Raw genomic sequence first — 19,950 nt, 5'->3', positions numbered from 1 at the left:
TAGTAGTCTGCTTCCCGGAGCGCCGGGCGCCCTGAAAGCAGAGCGCCCGGCGCTTCTGGAACACCTCCACAGCCTAGGCAGCCCTGCAGGAGTTCCCCGCAGGGCTCCCCACGCTGCGGATAGCAGCCTGCTGCCCGGCGGGTGGGGCGCCCTGAAGCAGAGCGCCCGGCGCTTCTGGAACACCTCCACAGCCTAGGCAGCCCTGCAGGAGTTCCCCGCAGGGCTCCCCACGCTGCGGATAGCAGCCTGCTGCCCGGCGGGTGGGGCGCCCTGAAGCAGAGCGCCCGGCGCTTCTGGAACACCTCCACAGCCTAGGCAGCCCTGCAGGAGTTCCCCGCAGGGCTCCCCACGCTGCGGATAGCAGCCTGCTGCCCGGCGGGTGGGGCGCCCTGAAGCAGAGCGCCCCTCACGCCCGGCAGACATCGGCCAGCCCCACAAGCTCGGGGACAGCAGGGAGGCGCAGCGCCGCCATCGTGCTGTTCCTCGACCTGGTTCAGTTTCCCCAACCTGCTTTTGGGGGGGAAATAAAGGAAAAAAAGTTCCCCATTATTTCCCCCCCAAAAAACTAGGTGCGTCCTATGGGACGGAGCATCCTATGGGACGAAAAATACGGTAACTGTAGTTGGAGGAAGGTAGGAAAGGGGCTTGGGGTTGCTCCCCTTCCCAGGGAACTCCTTTTTGTGGGCAAAGCATGCACCGCCACACACATACCTGCTTCATATGCAAACACGCTTAAGATACCCATCTATTTTGATCCTTAACCTATGTGTTTTGCAGTTTGAACTTTAGTAAAAACAAAGGTACTGTTTGTTTGTTTTTGTTATCAGACAGGATATACATTTTATAAACAAAGTTTTCTCTAGCTGCTTACAGGCAGAGAAACACAATTATAGAAAAAACCATGCATAACCGTAACATTTTAAATGCAGAATAAAAAGCACCAAAAATAAAACATAGCAGCATCAAAACTTTCCAATCTTGGACACTAAAAAGATAATTACCCTTAATATCTTTTAAAGTTCATAAGCTTCAAAAATAAAAATGTTTTCACCTGGCTCTATAAACACAAAAGTGTCAGGTAAGCCTCTCTAGGAAGAGCAGTCCATAACTGGAGCTCCACTACTGAAAAGGCTCACTTCAAATCTGGGTTGGTAGGTCCAGGAGGAGGTGATCCTTTAGGTAACCTGATCCTATGCTGTCAGTTGCTTCTAGAGGTTGGGCCCAAAAAGTGTCACTGAATCAGAGCAGATGTGGCTTAAGATGAGAACACTGGATGCTTGCTTCACTGCTTTTGCTTGGGAGCGAACACCTCCGACTCAATATCCTTCCCTACCTCTTAAGGTCGCATATGCCTAAGTCTTCTTCCTGGATGGGTTGACTTCCAGCAGGTGGATTATTCATGGGAGGACCTGCTGGATGTGATCATCATGATCCTGTACAAGTATATATTGTTGTTGTTGTTTAGTCGTTTAGTCGTGTCCGACTCTTCGTGACCCCATGGACCAGAGCACGCCAGGCACCTCTGTCCTCCACTACCTCCCGCAGTTTGGTCAAACTCATGCTGGTAACCTCAAACACTATCCAACCATCTCGTCCTCTGTCGCCCCCTTCTCCTTGTGCCCTCCATCTTTCCCAGCATCAGTGTCTTCTCCAGGGAGTCTTCTCTTCTCATGAGGTGGCCAAAGTATTGGAGCCTCAGCTTCACGATCTGTCCTTCCAGTGAGCACTCAGGGCTGATTTCCTTAAGAATGGATGCGTTTGATCTTCTTGCAGTCCATGGGACTCTCAAGAGTCTTCTCCAGCACCATAATTCAAAAGCATCAATTCTTCGGCGATCACAAGTATATATAGTCCTCCACTAATAGTTTTTGCCACTAGTACTTTTTGAAGCAGGCATTCACAGCTCATCATGGAGCTTGTTCTCCAACTATGCTCATGCAAGAAGAGTGTTTGGCCAGCAGTGTCTATTGATGAAGAGCTTGATGCCCAGACTCTTGGATACTTGTGCTATTTTTCAGTGGTAGTTAAATCTTGTATTCATTGGCTGTTCCTTTGGGATACAGTTGCTGCTTAACGCAGGTGCTTTTTGCTGAGGTATATGCAATCTGTGGTTTTTGCCATCAATGCTCTTGTGTCTTGGACTCCCAGTTCAGAGGCACTGTGAGGTCTTCACCCTATTTCTCATGGGAATCTGCTTCCATGCTTGTTGTGCAGGATGTGTTGTCCTTGTTGTACAGCTGCCTTGCTTTCATTTCAGCATTTCCTTTTATATTGCAAGGATGTGCCTTTATGTTCTTCCTGTATTACTTCTTCTTTCTCTATTCTTCACTCGGTGGTTTCATGGTACACGCTGCCTTTGAAGAATAAATAACAATAATAGTAAATAAACAAGTAACACAATTTACAATAGGAAGAGTAGGGTGGGTCCTTAAAAAAGTCTCTGGTGCCAAAGGCCAGGGCAAAGAGGTGTGTCTTCATCATATTACAAAGCTTACACAATGAGATTTGGGGCCGAGGTTGTTTAGGGCTTTAAACACTAATGTGGGTACCTTGAAATGCTACCAGACAGGTGTGAGGTTGGGTCTTCAGGCCAGGGCTATAGTTGCATGGACTCCTTGCAATATTGTGGGTCTAGTGATTAGTGTTCTTATCCATTTTTTCATGTTGATACTGAGGGTTAAGCACATCTGTCGTCTTAGTATTTCTCCTCTATACTGCCTACAAAATCATCAATTTGATGGAAATAGGTATACTAAGCAGAGACTTATCAAACAGGGCAAAGATGGCTGCAATACACATTTGTCTGTCCTCCATTAACACATACCACAGGAGAAGTTCGCAACACTCTGTTCAGCAGGCCAGGGGCCTCTGGAATGCATGCACACCCCACCAAGCTTTTAACGAAATAATAATGAGATTAAGCTTCCTGGCACACCTAAAGCTTGGCTTCACCGAGACCTAAAGAAGGAAAACACCAAGTCCACTGGCCCTTGCACTCATTAAGGTCAAGAACTTCCTCCCAAAGGGTGTTCACACATCTTTGCACTTGGTTCCCATGGCAGGAATGAGAAAGTCGCCCTAGCACTGTCAATACATTTTCCTTCCTTTGTTTTAGGGGGAAATATCCTCCCACATATTGCCGAGCCTAGAACAGGAATCTCCAGCTAGAACTCTTTCCTCCCCCAGTTTCCCCTCACCTCCTCAATGTGCGTTATTTTTCATTGGTTTTGAAAGGATTCCAAGGGAGTTTGTAGCTTGTCAATGCTTGTGTTTCCTGTTTCACTGCATTCACCCGGGAATATTTTGCATGATGCGAGGCTCAGGAGGGGACCTTGGTCTTCCCTTCATCCCCCTTCACTGCTTTTTGTGTGTGCTTTTTGACAACAATCTACACCTTGTTATATAAGAGCCAGGGTGTCTATAAAGAACAATCCAAACACCTCTGTGTCCTGGTGGAAAGGACGGCAGTCCAGATTCAAATCAGACCCCTAAGGAAGAGGCACCATCTGCCCTCTTGGCCGTGGGAGAGATTGTATTTGTGCTTTGGTTCCTATCTCTAATTCTGCTTCCTTTCTTGCCTCTCTTAACTTGCCAAGCAAGTTAGCTACGCAATTTCAGGCAAAACATCACTTGTATTTGACTCCCTTCTCTAAGCCAGTGTAGCTTTCTGCAAGTCTGTCTGCCATCTATAATTGTCCCATATTCTTATATTTCACTAGCTCCTCTCTCCAGCTTTCGTTGATCTCTCACATTTTGCTCTATCTCTCAGCCATCCTCATCTCCTTCCTGTCCTCTTTATTGACTCGACTGAACAATTGCCAGACAATTCCCAATGATCTGTATATTTTTGGTAATAAACCACAAATTCAGTTTTTCTAAACTCTGTTGTTCCAGTGCTAATTTTCTCTCTTGGAAAGCAAAGGTTTGGGGCATGTTTCACTGCTACTCTTGGTTAGCAATCCCAACACTTATTCCTTGGGTAGCAGTATACTGACTTTGTCCTTGTTTGTTGTCTATTTTAATCAACTGAAAATTTACTTTTTTGACATTGTTTGGAACCCCTTTTAATTGGTATGGGGAAACTTGATCAGTGGAGCTGCAAATTAAGGATCCTTTTTAAAGGCCATTTGCTTATCTTTATATAAAATGCATCGAGGTGTTTTTTTAAAAAAAAACTTATGGGGTCCCTTGCAACTCTACAGTTCTATGATTATAATTTGTGTAAAGTTCATTATTCATATAAGGTGTTAGTAAATTCACTCATACTGTGTGCTTTACAGCAGTTTTTCTGAGGCACTTGCTCTGAAATTCATTATTGCTTACTTGTACACTATGACTTTTGAGAATAATGGCTTGGATAAAGGGGTTACCATTTGTTGGGCCAACATTTAGCACTTTAAGCTCTCTGAACAAAATAATGAAATGGTGTGCATGCTCAGACTTTGGTTTGCTCTGAGAACAGCCTGGGATGATTGGACAGATATTATTATTGGATTACAGATTTTTCTTGAGGTGGCTTTGAGGTTAGGGTTTAAAAATCTTTAAGAACAATACAGCAGTGGTAAATAGAACACCTTTCCTTGAATTATATTTCAAGGTAAAGAACAGGTAACTTTCTTTAAAAGTCCGTTTTGGCAATGGTAGACACACATTTCCACAATACTGGATCCTGGCACAAATAAAGTATAAGAAGTTGTTAGGCATTCAAATTCCAAGGATAGATAGAAACAGCTAATGAGGTTGAAAAACAGATGACCCTGGGGGTCCCTTCCAACTCTACAATCCTGTGAAAACATTTCTATGCGTACAAACCTTAAACAGGGAATGGTTCACAGCAGAGATGTTGGAAGTCTTTCCCCCATTTTACTTAAAAACAATGGGTATTAGGAAGATTAAGGTTTTTTTATGTACGTAAATTTGTTTTTTTCTTTAATTTTCTTTTTGTAGTATGAGATTGTAAATTCTTTGTATAAGTGTGTGTCAGAGCTGCCCAAGGTCCCAGCTGACAAAGGACCAACGCCAGTTCGTTGTTATATACAAAAGTCTTTATTGAAGTTCAGATTCGCTTTCACAGCCGCGGCGCGCAGCTCTACGTCTCAAACTCTAGACCGCCGAAGCTCCGTCTGAATCTTCTCCCCCCAGACACCAGTTTAAGACTCTAGCCTTGCTCCACCTCTTCCTTTGCTCTTTCCTCCTCTGGTTCCGCCTGTCTGCTGGGGTCTTGCCCTTCCTAGACTCTTCTGACGCTGAGTCCCCTGAGTCTTCCCCCTGCCTCCGGCGGGCTTTAGGACCTGGTTCCCAATCCGGGTTTTCTGCTGTCCCGTGCACCTGTACATTCGAACTTGGCGCGCGCGCCCAGCCGGCCACCTTCCTCCTGACCGTTACACTGCTCCTGTCACTGCTTCCCCCTTCGGGGAGGCTAGCTGGACCTGACCTCCCCTCCGTTCCCCCACTCTCCGATGGAGGCGTGGTCAGCCCTGACTCATCTTCTCTTCCTGCTGGAGGAGACGCTGGCCCTGACACATGGGACTCTTCCCCCCCACTACGCTCTGGTGGGGAAGCTGGTCCTGATCTCCCGCTGCTGCTTTGGGAGTCCCCGCTGGCCCCTTGCTTCTGGTGCGTCCCCCCCTGGGACCCCCCTTGCCCTGACCATCAGCGCCCCCTTCTGGGAATCTTCTGATTCGCTGGAGAAGCTCATGGAATCTCTCGGGTCACTGTCATACTCCCCTACGCTGCCCTCAGATTCTTCCCCTTCGCTCTCCATTTCCTCTCTCCCCTGTGCCTCTGCTCCTGAGCCCCTGACAGTGTGTAATTTAAATTAATAAAGATTTATATATATATATATATATGGATGGAATCCAATGTACTACTAAAGGCAATCATTCCGGCAGTGCAAAGATGTCTCCTTGTACAATGGAACACTCTCCTCCCCCTGATGCCCCCAATCTATTCTACTTCAGATTTGGAGAGCACAATGGGGGAAGAAGGGTGGAAACCCATTGTACAAGCAGAAATTCTTGCATTGACTGGACCTATTAGTAGAATACTGCCCCAAAAGAGCAATTGTGTCTACTACGTGGCGATAAGTGAACTCTTGCATTGGGAAATGGGATTTCAGTAGTTTTCATGCATTTGATGAAATGTCTTTCTAATTGAAGAAAAATACCGGAGATAAGTGTGACTCACCTTTTTCCTTGCAACTTTTTTCTCCTTCCCAGAATTCAATTCGTCACAACCTCTCACTGCACAGCAAGTTTATCAGAGTACAGAACGAAGGAACAGGAAAAAGCTCTTGGTGGATGCTCAATCCAGAAGGAGGCAAAAGTGGCAAGTCGCCCAGGAGAAGGGCTGCATCCATGGACAACAGCAGCAAGTTTGCCAAAAGCAGAGGTAGAGCTGCAAAGAAAAAAGCAGCTCTTCAGGCAGGTCAAGAGGGAAATTGTGACAGTCCAGGCACACAGTTCTCAAAATGGCCCGCAAGCCCCAGCTCTCACAGCAATGATGACTTTGATAATAACTGGAGCACTTTTAGACCTAGAACCAGCTCTAATGCTAGTACAATCAGTGGGAGGCTTTCTCCAATTGTTCCAGAACAAGATGACCTTGGAGAAGGAGATGTACACGCCATGGTCTACCCTCCATCCACAACCAAAATGGCTTCAACTCTCCCAAGCCTTTCTGAGATGAGTAGTTCAGAAAACATGGAGAACCTCCTGGATAACCTCAATCTTTTGTCTCCTAACACATCCCTGACGGGATCAACCCAGTCCCCACCCACTACCATGATGCAGCAGTCTCCTGGTTATTCATATACTTCATCCAACACAAGTATAGGTTCGCCCAGTGCAGACTACAGGAAATACAGTTATGCTCAGCCCAGCATGAACTCCTTGTCGCAGATACCTATGCAAGCTCTTCAAGATAGTAAACCAAGCTATGGAAACCTCAGCCAATACAACTGCCCTGTAGGACTTCTGAAGGAGTTGCTTACTTCTGACTCACCTCCACACAATGAGATCTTGGCATCAGTAGATACTCATGTTTCCCAGCCTAGTGGCCGAGTGCTGGGACAGAATGTACTGATGGCCACTAACTCGGCAATATCACCCTATGGCAGCCAACAGGCCCATAACAAACTAATTTCCCCCGGTGCCCACCCACACCAGGGACATGTCCAACAAACACCAGCAGTTAACAGCCATACCTTGTCTCTCACACTTAGCACTGTGTCTCACGCATCGAGTTTAAATCGTTCCTCCGCCGCGAAAAACTCAGTACAAGTGCCTATGAGCCACCCTATGCAGATGAACAGCATAAACCCTTATACCACTGTGAACAGCTGCAATGGCTATGGAAGACTGGGAATTGTCTCTTTCCATCAGGAGAAGCTTCCCAGTGACTTAGATGACATGTCGATTGAACGATTGGACTGTGATATGGAGTCAATAATTCGGAATGAGCTCATGGATGGGGAAACATTAGATTTTAACTTTGACAGTGTGTTGCCTAACCAAAGCTTGTCGCATGGCGTAAAGACAACAACACACAGCTGGGTTTCGGGATAAGGTTGGAAGGTTGGTTCTCGTTTATTTATACATACATGGTTATCAGTTCCTGACTCTAAAAGGATGCTCCTGCCGGTGTATGGCAGGACAGAATTCAGGAGGTGTGACTTCTTCGGTTATAATATTGTGCTAATGGGAGAAGCTATGCATACTGTAGGGACACGGGTGGTGCTGTGGGTTAAACCACAGAGCCTAGGACTTGCCGATCAGAAGGTCAGCGGTTTGAATCCCCGCGACGGGGTGAGCTCCCGTTGCTCGGTCCCTGCTCCTGCCAACCTAGCAGTTCAAAAGCACATCAAAGTGCAAGTAGATAAAAAGGTACCGCTCTGGCGGGAAGGTAAACGGCGTTTCCATGTGCTCCTCTGGGTCGCCAGAAGGGGCTTAGTCATGGTGGCCACATGACCTGGAAGCTGTACGCCGGCTCCCTCAGCCAGTAAAGCGAGATGAGCGCCGCAACCCCAGAGTCGGCCACGACTGGACTGAATGGTCAGGGGTCCCTTTACCTTTTATGCATACTGTACCCTTCTCTGTAATGAAGGTGCAGTGAGGCGGAATGAGAAGTTTTCTAGTGCTATTTCTTTCCATGGGAAAAAAAATCCCTTTCATGAGTTCATTAGTTACAGTAAGCGGGTGGCAAGATTGGTAGTGTCAAAACCTTCATTTTCATTTACTAAACAGAAGTAAAATAAACATGCTAAATCTCTAGGGCATCAGAAAAATTATCTGCAAACTGATAAATTTCCACTGTGAATTACCCTAACTGCCATAGAAGAAACATTTCCAATTCAAAATGGGAATGAAATGGGAAGCTAATATACACCAAAGATAATAAGCAATAATTTGTAGTGTTAGGGATAAGTTCTAGAAGGGAACATTTGACACAGTGCTTTACCTTGTTCAAAGATGGGGTATGATTTTATAAAACAAAGAAAAGTGTTTTTGAAGAGTAATTAAGAGATGAAATGCTGATTCATGTGATATGATCATAGCTTCTGGACACACAAAAAAGATTCAGGGAAGTTATTGAAACTGGAAATCAGAGATAGCCATAGTAGAGTTGTGAAGGCAAAGGTCTTATTTAGATTACAGTGTCTTGCTCTTTATTCTTAACTTTTTAAAAATGAAAAAATGAAATGGGCTGTTCTACACAAGCTGATTCATGAAATCAGCTTGTGTAGAACAAGCTACCACCTTAGGTCAAACCCCACAGTTTGTAGGTGTCCAAGAGATAAACTACAATTTGTGAGGCTGGTCACTATGTCAAAGGAGGAGGTTTTTCAAAGGGCATCATATCGGGTGGCAAATTGTCATGTAACTCAGTTTAAATTTGTGCTCTTTAAAATCTGAGACTATTATGCTAAGAGTGAACGTACACCAATCACTCTGAGGTATGAATTCCTCAATGTTCTCAATTAAAGTTTGTGACCCCAAAGCACCTCAATTTACAATTGAGTCATACTTTATATCAGTAGAGTATAAAAGAGAAGTATGAAGTGTGGGCGTTGAAATGTAAAGATGCTCAAAGCTAAGACATGCATTGACTATCATTTGGGAATTAAAAGCTTGCAAATGTGCCTGCAGTCATGCATTAAGGTGTTCACCCGGGAATGGTCCTTTCCAGGAAAGTCCTTTAAAAGACCAACAAATTCTACAACATTTTATTTAACTTGGATTTGCCAATATTATACTGAAATTGGCTCACATTTATAAAACACTGATGTGTTCCATAAAGCAGTGGACTCTTTGTTTCTTGGTTCTCTTAGGTATTTGGATACCACTATATGCATTCTTGTCTTGCATGCTGAATGTTTTTCTTTCCTTTCCATCATTGTGTATTTTCTTTCCATTATCCTAGGCTGCAATTTAAAGTACTTCAGACATCTCTGACCGCAGGAAGTGAACAAGGAAGTCCAAAGATGTCCTTCAACCTCTTTGCTTTTTCTTTTTGTATTTTATTTTCTCTTGTCAGACTTGGCAGCAGATACATTTTTCCTGTACAGGATGTTTGCAAGATACTTGCATATTATTTGCTGCTATTGGTAAGAAACGTGCCATTGGAAATGTCTTTATTTGGAAGTGCCAAACTCACTACAGTGTCGTAGGAACGAAGAAAATACTTGTGCATCATGTTTTGCATTGACCCAAGAAAAGGTTAAAGCTTTTAATACTGTGATAGTTTTAAACCCTCATAACTTTCATCCCATATATCTTTTGATCTGATGAACTCATAGAGGGCTGCAAACAGCCGGATTAACTGCCTTAAGTGTATTAAAATTGCACATTTTGTATGAGAACACATCGTGGAATATGATCTAACCAAAGTTGTTGGCCATTTGGACTTCCAAATCAGAGATTGAAAGCTTTGCTTTGTCGCCTATGTGTTTGATTATGTAGATTTATTGTGGGGCTGACTTCCTGATTGATTTCAATTTTATTGATCAACTTGAATTTTTGTAATAGGCATATAGATATTTTTCTTACATCTCTACTTTGTTATATGAGCTCCTTAAAAACTTGCAGAATCCAAGATGCCTAATAACATTCATAACATTTTGTATACAGTATTTTAACTAGATTAGGGGGGATTTATATTAGCACTGTGTAATATTTCTAAAGAGAAGACATTTAGGTGTAATTTTTGGTGGGAGGTGGTTTCCTGGCACAAAGGTGATCTCTTGGTCTATAAATGTAGAAAACTTCTATTTCTTATAATTAACACTGACTACCCCCAAGTGTTAAGTGTTGTTAAATGGTTTGTATATTCATATACTCATTTTTGTATTTATTTTACTAGAGTTTTATAATGTTTGTAACTCCAGGAGCAAAAACTTCTCAGCTTAACGTCGCTCTAGCAAATCCATTTTTAGTTTCACTTGTTCTTAATTGTAGGGTCTGCCATTTCTTTTTCCATTGCCTCCTCTTCTTATTTATTCAAAGAGCCAGAAGCTGCTTTAAATTACATTATGGTATAAGACCACATCTTGCAGGAAAGAACCTCAGCGACTAACTTTGCAGTCTCAAATCATAGAAATAACAATCGCTTTAGGTGGTGTTTTTCCTCAGAGCCTTCACAGTTTACTCTCTTTGAAGGGGGTTTAGGAGAGCAAGTTTACAACATAGAGGCGAGCAATTATATAGAGTATAAAAAATTGTGAGCTATCGCTTTGGTGGCTCCTTGGCATACCAACGTCATTGGGTTTATCAACCACCTTTCGTTGGTCAGAGAAGATGGGAGCTGGAGCCCTGTAACACCTAGCCAGCCACTGTGTCCCTGTTTCAGAATTAGATAAGTTTTGTGGAATACTTTGATGTTTTTTAAGAGAGTGAGGGGTGATGAGCATGTGCCATAAACCATCCATGTGGAGGTTAGGGTACAGAGTCCCCAAGGTGCCTTTCAACATGTTTACTGGGTGGCGCTGTGCTGTGGGTTAAACCACAGAGCTTAGGACTTGCCGATCAGAAGATCGGCGGTTCGAATCCCCGTGACGGGGTGAGCTCCCGTTGCTCTGTCCCAGCTCCTGCCAACCTAGCAGTTCGAAAGCACGTCAAAGTGCAAGTAGATAAATAGGTACCGCTCTGGCGGGAAGGTAAATGGCATTTCCGTGCGCTGCTCTGGTTCGCCAGAAGCGGCTTAGTCATGCTGGCCACATAACCCGGAAGCTGTACGCAAGCTCCCTCGGCCAATAAAGCGAGATGAGCGCCGCAACCACAGAGTCGTCTGTGACTGGACCTAATGGTCAGTGGTCAAAACCAGCTTTTGGCCAGGAAGCATGTGTTTCCTTGTCCTTAGCCTCTCTCAGCTTCTTTTCCCCAAGGAACGCCATTGAGACTTAGTGTCCCTTCAAAACATTTAATATATCATATAATATATACCTGGGAGGGGAGTGGGGAGGTCAATGAAAAGACATTCCTGAGCTTAGTTAAACATTCATCCGTCTCATCCAGTCTTCAGCTCAGTTTCCCCTACACACAGTTTAGCATATCCCTGAAAGCAGAAAGGCCGTACTTAGCACATTGGGCACCCAAAATGCTAAGAGTTTGCTGGATCAGGCCAGTGGCCCAACTAACTCAGCATCCTGTTCTCTCAGTGGCCAACCAGTTCTTTATGAGAAGCCTGAAGGTGGGACCTGGGTACAACAGTGCTCTCCCCACACTTGCAATTCCCAATTACGTAGCCTAGTAAAGCTGCTAAGTAGTTTCTAGGGAATCAAAACATTAACGAAGGGGTGGTATAATGCAACAAATCATGTAACCGCGGATTGAATATGCTTCTCGATAGATCTTAATTTCTATAGTACTTTAGATTTAAAAATGTAAACGATGGCTTTGTGGACTGTGTGGATCTTTAATATATACCAAGCAGCCTTGTTTGGGGCTTTTCACACCTCTGTTAGTCTGTGAGAAATGTATTCTGCAACAGAATCTGCTCTAATTCTGTAATATATTGTTTGTGTGTTATATTAATTACCTGCATTACTGAGACCTTGGCTTAGATAAACTGACAAAAGTTGACTAAAATGGTAATCAGATGTATTCTTGAATGCTGACAGTTCAACAGAGCACCCCTAAGGAAAAGGAGAAAAGATGATTAAAGTGGACCAGTTCTTTTACAGTCTTACAGCACAGTTCTGCACAAATCTGCTTGGAGGTACTTCTTTGGGACTTACTTCCATGGCGGTGCGTGCGAGGATTGCAACCTTAAGTTTGCACTTGATCAGTAACTGGATTGGTGTTATTTTGTTAAAATATTTTCAGTTCGCATTATGAAATGTTCAGGCTTGTTAATTTAAAATTAATTTTTAAGTAAGGTAAATTTTCTTTTGTATTTTATAATTACTAAAAGTAATACTGTGGTTCATGCAAGCAAAAAATAAATAAATATGTAATTCTGCATTAAAATGGGACTTTTGTTATAGAGGGGCATCTCTCCCCCACTTTCTACATAAGCAGCACTGCTGACATGAAAATACTTTGCATGCTGTTTGTGTGAATTGTAAGAACATGGAGGATTGTCTATGCTGCAGAATTTCGTTTGGATATTTGTAGGGGGGGAGGGAGTGCCTGATGTTTGGAAAAACATAAAATAATCCTTTGTACAAAGCCATAAATGTGTATATATATTGCTTTAATTGTGTTGTCTTTCATATGAAGACTTGTATGCTGATAAAGGATTCTGCGTCTTTGTTACTTGTGCAAACCCTTCTAATTTATCTCTACTGCAATTCTGTGAGGTGGCTTATTTTTGTATGGTGTCTTGGGCATCTTTCATTAGCAAAGTGACCTAATTTATTTTATAAAGATATAGGTAATTCATATTTTTGTTTGTATATGCGTAGCTGAAGTTAAGGGGCGAGGGACTTGCCAAAGGCTATGCTGTAAGTCAATACTACTTTATTTTTCAGCCCAAGATCTCCCACATTTCAATCCAACATTGCATTCACTGAAGCAAACTTAAGATCGTGTTCCTCTTTCTCTCACGATCCTCCACACTTCTTTCCTTTTTCTCTATATGAGACATTTAGTACCCCAAAGCAAAGGTCTGGAAATCTGTAGAAATCTAGATTGTAAACTGTACATCTGTGCCACTGTGAGTTAACTCAGCTGGCATGATGTATTCCACATGTGAAATCTAGATATGCCTTGTTTTTGGATGCCTTTATTTCAGAAAGCTCCACCACTCAAGCCAGCAGGAACTATTGTTGGACTTAGAAAAATGAAATCACTGAAGAGAAACAAGCCACACAATTCAGATGCGACAGGCCACTCCAACATACCATAGTTTGCATATGAAAGTGCCACAAGCTATAGCTCCTTCCCTGCTCCTTTTGAATGTTCGGCTGCAGAGGAGACTACCTCGCTTCTTAAACCAGTTTCCTATGACATCCACTATTAAAAATCTGCTTAAATTATAGCAGGCATAGGCAAACTCGGCCCTTCAGATGTTTTGGGACTACAACTCCCATCATCTCTAGCTAACAGGACCAGCGGTCAGGGATGATGGGAGCTGTAGTCCCAAAACATATGGAGGGCCGAGTTTGCCTATGCCTGCATTAGAGTTTAAGAAACTAGGAAGTCTCTGTATAAAGACGAGGAGAGAAGTTGGAGGCAGCCGAGCTTGTGATAATTTGCTAGTGTGCAAAATATGGTTGTTGGGAGTAGTTTGTTATGGCAACAACAAGGCCATATGGTTCAGTACCTCTCAACGTATTCTGGATTCTGTTCTTCAGAATAGTGTTTTGCTGCTATTCATGTTGAGGTATTGGGGAAGCAAGCTAGGTAGGAGCACGTTTGGGTGATTCCACACGGCTGGCGTTTTCACAAAGGGAAACCAGCTGTGTGCATGCAGTGGGGTAGCAAGCAGACAGCTAAGCTGAGCAGAGACACAAGCAACGCTTGCCGACACAAATTCCATGGAATGGGAAGCTACCTTTTTATGAGTACGAAAAATATATAATAGTGTTCCTTGACAGCTTGAAATCTGAGATGACTCAACTTACATTTAAATGTACAGTGGTACGCTTCAGGTTACAGACTCCACTAACCCAGAAATAGTACCTTGGGTTAAGAACTTTGCTTCAGGATGAGAACAGAAATCGTGCTGCGGCAGCAGCGGGAGGCCCCATTAGCTAAAGTGGTGCTTCAGGTTAAGTACAATTTCAGGTTAAGAACGGACCTCCGGAACAAATTAAGTACTTAACCCGAGGTACCACTGTATCCATTTGTGTGTTCTTTGAGCTCAGGTAGCTCAGAAACTGAATACAACCATCTCACATTCACGTTTTGACATTTTAAAAGAGATTATTGAACACTACAGAATCGGCCCTAATCCTCAAAAGCTAACTTTAAAAAGAGGTCTGCACCTTAGTTTAAAACCTGAAGGTATTTGCATCCTCGGGGAGCTCATTCCACAACAGCCAAGCAGCAATGGAAATATGCTCTGCTCTGTCCTGCAGCTGATCTACCTTATGGGATTCCCCCCTTGCCAGTTTAAGGAAAGAGAGATCCACAGAGAAGATTCTCCACAGTGTGCATGTCCCAGTCTCTGCATGGTTTTAAAAGACAAAAGCAGCACCCTCAGGCATGAAAAAAACCTTGTGCAGCTGTTGAAAGAGTGTTTTGATATTTCTGTTAGGGAAAGGGCTAAGGAATTCTGCAGCAACTAAGCTGTTGAACAGCCTGTGTAATAAGTTAGTTGTCCAGCCTAGCCATTGCTGGAATGCCTGACAGAGACAAGATCCTTGTTTTCCAGGAGCAAATATAGTCATTTTTAGTGTACCTACCGATAGCTGAGTTCAGTAGCGATTGCCAGCAGGCTCCCTGCTCTAACGGAGTAACCTTTGCTTCATTAATAAAAGGCGAAGTTGCCTCTCAAAGAGCGCTTGGATTTCAAGCTGCCCCCCCCCCATTGCATTCAGCTTCAGCCTGACAAAATAGTAGCTCGCTTCAACTACTCTGTTTAATCTTTGTCTGAAGAAGAGCTCTCTGTGCGGCTAAAGCTTCTCAAACTGAAACCACCCCAATAAAAATGGAAAGTCCAGTGAGAGCCTTTTTCTCTCTCTTACAGCAGACGAAGTGAAAACCTTTCAATCGCAAGTGTGACACACATAAACGTGCCTTGAACAGGAAAATGCAGAACGAAACAACACAAAGCTTCAAGTCCCCATTTACAGGCCAGCCAATTCTGGGGAACAAGATTATGTGCTATGTTATGCTCTTTGGCACGCTGCTTAGCTTAATAAAAGAGAACATCAGCCAGCCGTTCTCAATCTGAATGATCCCCTTAAAGAAATGCAAAAGCTACATATTCTGCAAAATAGGCAGGAATGCAGTGATTTTCGGCCAGGGGTCAGCAGACTATTTCAGCAGGGGGCCGGTCCACTGTCCCTCAGACCTTGTGGGGGGCCAGACTATATTTTTTGGGGGGAAATGAACGAATTCCTATGCCCCACAAATAACCCAGAGATGCATTTTAAATAAAAGCACACATTCTACTCATGTGAAACACGCTGATTCCTGGACCGTCCGCAGGCCAGATTTAGAAGGCGATTGGGCCAGATCCAGCCCCTGGGCCTTAGTTTGCCTACCCATGTTTTAGGCCCACTGTTTACACAGCGTAGGAGTTTACTGTGTGCGAGAGGATATTTTATAAACTGCTAGGGGGTGAATTGACTATACTTTTCCAACAAGCATTCTGCCACCTACAAAAGCTCTGTGTAATGAGCACTAAATAGAATTTAACAAGGAAATGCTATTCTTCAGGGTGGTGAAGAATCTCTTATTAAATTCACTCTTAGTAGGTTGTGATTACACAAGACACCTCTATGCATCTTTCTCTAACCCACTGCCTCTATGCCTTTCCTTCATACATTTTCCCCTATACTTCTAGCTCTTCCACCTCCCCTTCCCTGAGATTTGCCTATCTCAGAGTCAATAATACTACAGGTGATGATGAAGTTCACACCTACAAAATGGCATTCTTAAGCAGGACATTTTGAATTCAAAGAAAAAGCAGCTGGGGCCCTTGAACTGAAATGTGTTCCAATATTTCAGTAGTTTTGTGCATTAAATTTCTCCTCCACTCCAGCTATTTGAGGTCAACGGAGTGGCTTCCATGGACAAATAGGTTTTCAATAGCACAACTAAGCTGCCTACGTGTTCCCTCAGAGGGCAACTCCATCTAGAACAGGCAAGATCCCCCAAATTCTCTTGTGTTATTATTTATTAAGTCCCTTTCACATCCATCCCAAGGCGACACACAAAATCGAATAAGAACAGCTTTAAAAATTTACAAATGCACAGGTTGCTCAGAAGCACCGCCCCCTTTTCTCCCTTCAGTAAATACTGTACATGCAAAAAATAGACAAAATCTGACCAAAAAGCCTGATAGAGCACTATACATGTGCAAGCCTTAAGAATGGGAACTTGAAAGTTCTACGCTGCAGCTTGTCATTAGCAAGGCTTAGCTATGAGCCCAGGTCTGTGTGGTCCCTGCAAGTCACACCTGGGCCTGCCATGTCCTGCAAATCAGACCACAAAGTACAAGGCAGCAACCACTTCCTGGTCACACATCACATTAAACCATAGTTTAACCCAAGCTATGGTTTAATGTGAACAAACAGCATGCTAGTGCATATTGCTCAAAAGTTATTGCTCCACTCTTCCTGTTCCTGCCACACTGCTCAGAAATAGGCGAGAGTATGGCTTGTCATGACGTTCAACCCTGGACTTGTGGTCTGGAGAGAAACCACAAGCTCAAATTTGAATGTTGCCACTCGTCAGGGACCTGTTTCCCGACAATTCAGCATCAGTAAGAAAGGAGGAGCAGAACTTTTCTACAGCATGTAAGTGGCATGCTGAATATTCACATTAAATCACAGTGCTTTTTAACTTATGGTTTTAAGAAAAAATCAAAAGGTGGCAGGCAAACTGGACCATTGTCCATACCTTGCTATTTTGTTTGGTCTCTGGGTGTGGCTGTTATCGATTCTTTGGCTTGGAGAGGTGGCTTCCTCTGAGCATTTTTATCTAACCAGTAGCAGAGCGTTCTCTGCTGGCGCCCGGGACAGGAAAAACCACCAGAGAGACTCCCGTCCACTGGAGCTAAGCGGGGCCACGCTGCGCCGCCTGCCCAGCCAGCTGACTTGGCCGGCAGTGCCCTTCAAGCCCAAGACTGCTTTGCAAGGCTTGCAAAAAACGGGACAGGGCTTGCCGAGTGCCGTGAGCTGTTGTGTCTTTCTCAAGGCACCCACCAGCTGGAGAGCAGTGTGAGAAGCATGCAACAGTCACAGCAGAGCAGGGCATCGTGAGGAAAGCGTCGCCCCCAAAAAACTGCACTTGGGGCAACGGCTCCCCTGCTACACCTCTGTATCCAACTATAATCTCTGATAAATATTTATAAAAATAATTCCAAGGTAATATCCACATTACGCGGATATGGACGTGGATATGGACAGGGACGCGGGTGGTGCTGTGGGTTAAACCACAGAGCCTAGGACTTGCCGATCAGAAGGTCAGCAGTTCAAATCCCCGTGACGGGGTGAGCTCCCGTTGCTCGGTCCCTGCTCCTGCCAACCTAGCAGTTCGAAAGCACGTCAAAGTGCAAGTAGACAAATAGGTACTGCTCCGGCGGGAAGGTAAACGGCGTTTCCATGTACTGTTCTGCTTCGCCAGAAGCGGCTTAGTCATGCTGGCCACATGACCCAGAAGCTGTACGCTGGCTCCCTCGGCCAGTAAAGCGAGATGAGTGCCGCAACCCCAGAGTCGGCCACGACTGGACCTAATGGTCAGGGGTCCCTTTACCTTTACCTAATATCCACATGCAGTTGGTTCTGCAAGGGACCCAGCATGTGGCCAGCTTTCATGGACAATGCATACAGCAAACGTGGGCATTCTACGTTTTGTTTCAGCCACTTGTTCCTGCCTGAAGGGCTGAGTAGGGAGAAACTTTTCCATTTCCCGCTCTTCCACTGTTACTGCATGTGTATTTAAATTAAGACACTTTCAAGGTGAAGAGAGAGCCAGAAGGGGCAAAGAACTGCACTCAGGAGCAGAGGGGAGGAAACAACAATAGGCAAGGGACCTAGCGAGTTGACCTTAGTTTTACCTTTCAGCCGAAAAGCATGATGGGCGCTCCCCATGTCAACAGCCTGCTGGTATCATCTCAAAGTGACTTTTGTTTTCATGAGGTTTAAAGGAACAATGACCTCATTTCTCCACTCACACCCTCTGCTGCACTAAAAGAGCTGTTTACAGAGCTCGGCAAGTCCTGGGGTGTGCATTAAATGCAAACATATACAATCTGTATCACACCAGCCCTGTCTGATGGCCTACCTGGTTTCTGCAGTCTGTCTGGGAGAGCAAAACCAGGACAGGAGATTGACAACTGCCTGGCAAGTCACATAATAGCTAGCCGATGGGCTGCTTTTGCCTCGATGGGTCTCACACACAGAGTGGGACCAATTCACTGTATCAATTACCTATGGGCACAGAATCCTAGGTTTGGAAGGAGTCCCACAGACCATGTGGCCCAGTCCCCTGTCTTATAGGCTAGCAGATTACTTTGTTTTCCCCTCAAATCCTCCCAAAAAGGATACGCAGAACTGCTATATTGAAAGGTCCTAATGGTTTCCATCATGGGGAGGGAAGCCAAGGCCCTCCAGACGCTATTGGACTCTGGCTCCCCTCAACTCTAGCCAAATGATCAATGGTCAGGAATGATGGATGTTGTAGTCCAACAATATCAGGAGGACCACAGTTTCCCTACCCCCTTGGTTCACATAGACCAGTGTTTCCCAAACTTGGGTCTCCAGCTGCTCTTGGACGACAGCTCCCGTCTCCCCTAGCTAGCAGAACCAGTGGCCAAGGATGATGGGAACTGTAGTTGGAGACCCAAGTTTAGGAAACACACAGAAGCATATTCTCGCTGCTTCTTTCCCTGTCTTGACCCTTCACCCCATCTTCCATTTCCATGATTAAAAATTGTCAATATACAGCTGCCTCTCTCTGAACACCTAGGCTCTTCCATCTTTCTCCATGGTCTCTTCACCACCGCCACTCAACCCTAGTGGCTATTATGATGAACGGAACCATTTGTCAGATCGTTAAACTTAGTAGCCCCCCTTTAGCTTCTGGGGTTGCCACTTTTTTTCTGAACAGTTAGCTAGCTGGTGAAGTCTTTCCTCAGATATAACTAAAGGATGATTCACCTGCTAAATCAGAGGATCAGGGCCAGAAAGTGGGGGGGGGGGAGGGAAATGCCACCTCCTATCTAAGCACCCTTTTAACTTAAAGACCTTTGTTTTCTTGCAAGTGAGTCAGCACTACTGTCACGGTGATGACTCATGAGCCACGCACATGACCCATCTGGGGCAACCGGGAAATCTTTGCTTCCATCTCGACTCCAAAGTTCGTTGGCTAAATTAAATAACAAGCTTTGGCTTTCACACCTTGCCAGTGTCCAGTGAGTGAGTCTCCTTCTGGCAGCTCAGGTTAGTTTTAGAACACATCTATTTGTATCTCAGTTTCAAGCCCCTTAAGTTAATAACGCAAAATATATCAGCCATTGTTTTCTTTTGTTATTTAGGAATGTGGCTTTATTAGTTAACTGTGCATAAGGACTTCTTACTGATTTCTCGGAAATGTATCTCATTATATTCTCCTGTTTTGTTTTAATAGAAATAAACCTATCGCTTCCTGCTTTACCAGGGTGATGGAACACAAAAAAGCTGACCCCCCATTTTTAAATAAAATAAAAGCCAGCAGTTCTCTACATCTCCCACCAGCCTTTGGTTCCTTAAGTCAGACACCAGCAAGAAAGAGAAACATGGCAAATTTTTAAATTAGCATAGTTGGAGATGAATTTTAGGTGGTATTCTAAGTGAGGTCC

General features: G+C 44.3%; 1 protein-coding gene and 1 long non-coding RNA gene across 2 annotated transcripts in view; one reads left to right on the top strand and one right to left on the bottom strand.

Moving 5' to 3' along the window:
- The window catches only part of FOXO1 (forkhead box O1), a 49,203-nt gene extending 38,501 nt beyond the window's left edge, over nucleotides 1–10,702 (top strand). Inside the window, exons 2-3 of the mRNA XM_028722118.2 lie at nucleotides 6,219–7,574; nucleotides 9,421–10,702. Coding sequence (XP_028577951.2) covers nucleotides 6,219–7,565 — 1,347 coding nt within the window. The 3' untranslated portion in view covers nucleotides 7,566–7,574; nucleotides 9,421–10,702. The remainder of the gene's footprint in view (nucleotides 1–6,218; nucleotides 7,575–9,420) is intronic.
- Nucleotides 1,844–19,950, bottom strand: part of LOC114593614 (uncharacterized) — a 76,733-nt gene continuing 58,626 nt past the window's right edge. The window contains exons 2-3 of the long non-coding RNA XR_003705749.2: nucleotides 6,187–6,396; nucleotides 1,844–2,354 (exon numbers count right to left, since the gene is read on the bottom strand). This is a non-coding gene — a long non-coding RNA (uncharacterized LOC114593614). The remainder of the gene's footprint in view (nucleotides 2,355–6,186; nucleotides 6,397–19,950) is intronic.

This window comes from Podarcis muralis, chromosome 3 (genome assembly GCF_964188315.1).
Source record: "Podarcis muralis chromosome 3, rPodMur119.hap1.1, whole genome shotgun sequence".
Taxonomy (NCBI): Eukaryota; Metazoa; Chordata; class Lepidosauria; order Squamata; family Lacertidae; genus Podarcis; species Podarcis muralis.
Note: the sequence above shows the minus strand (reverse complement) of the source record. Positions and strands in the feature narration are given on the sequence as shown.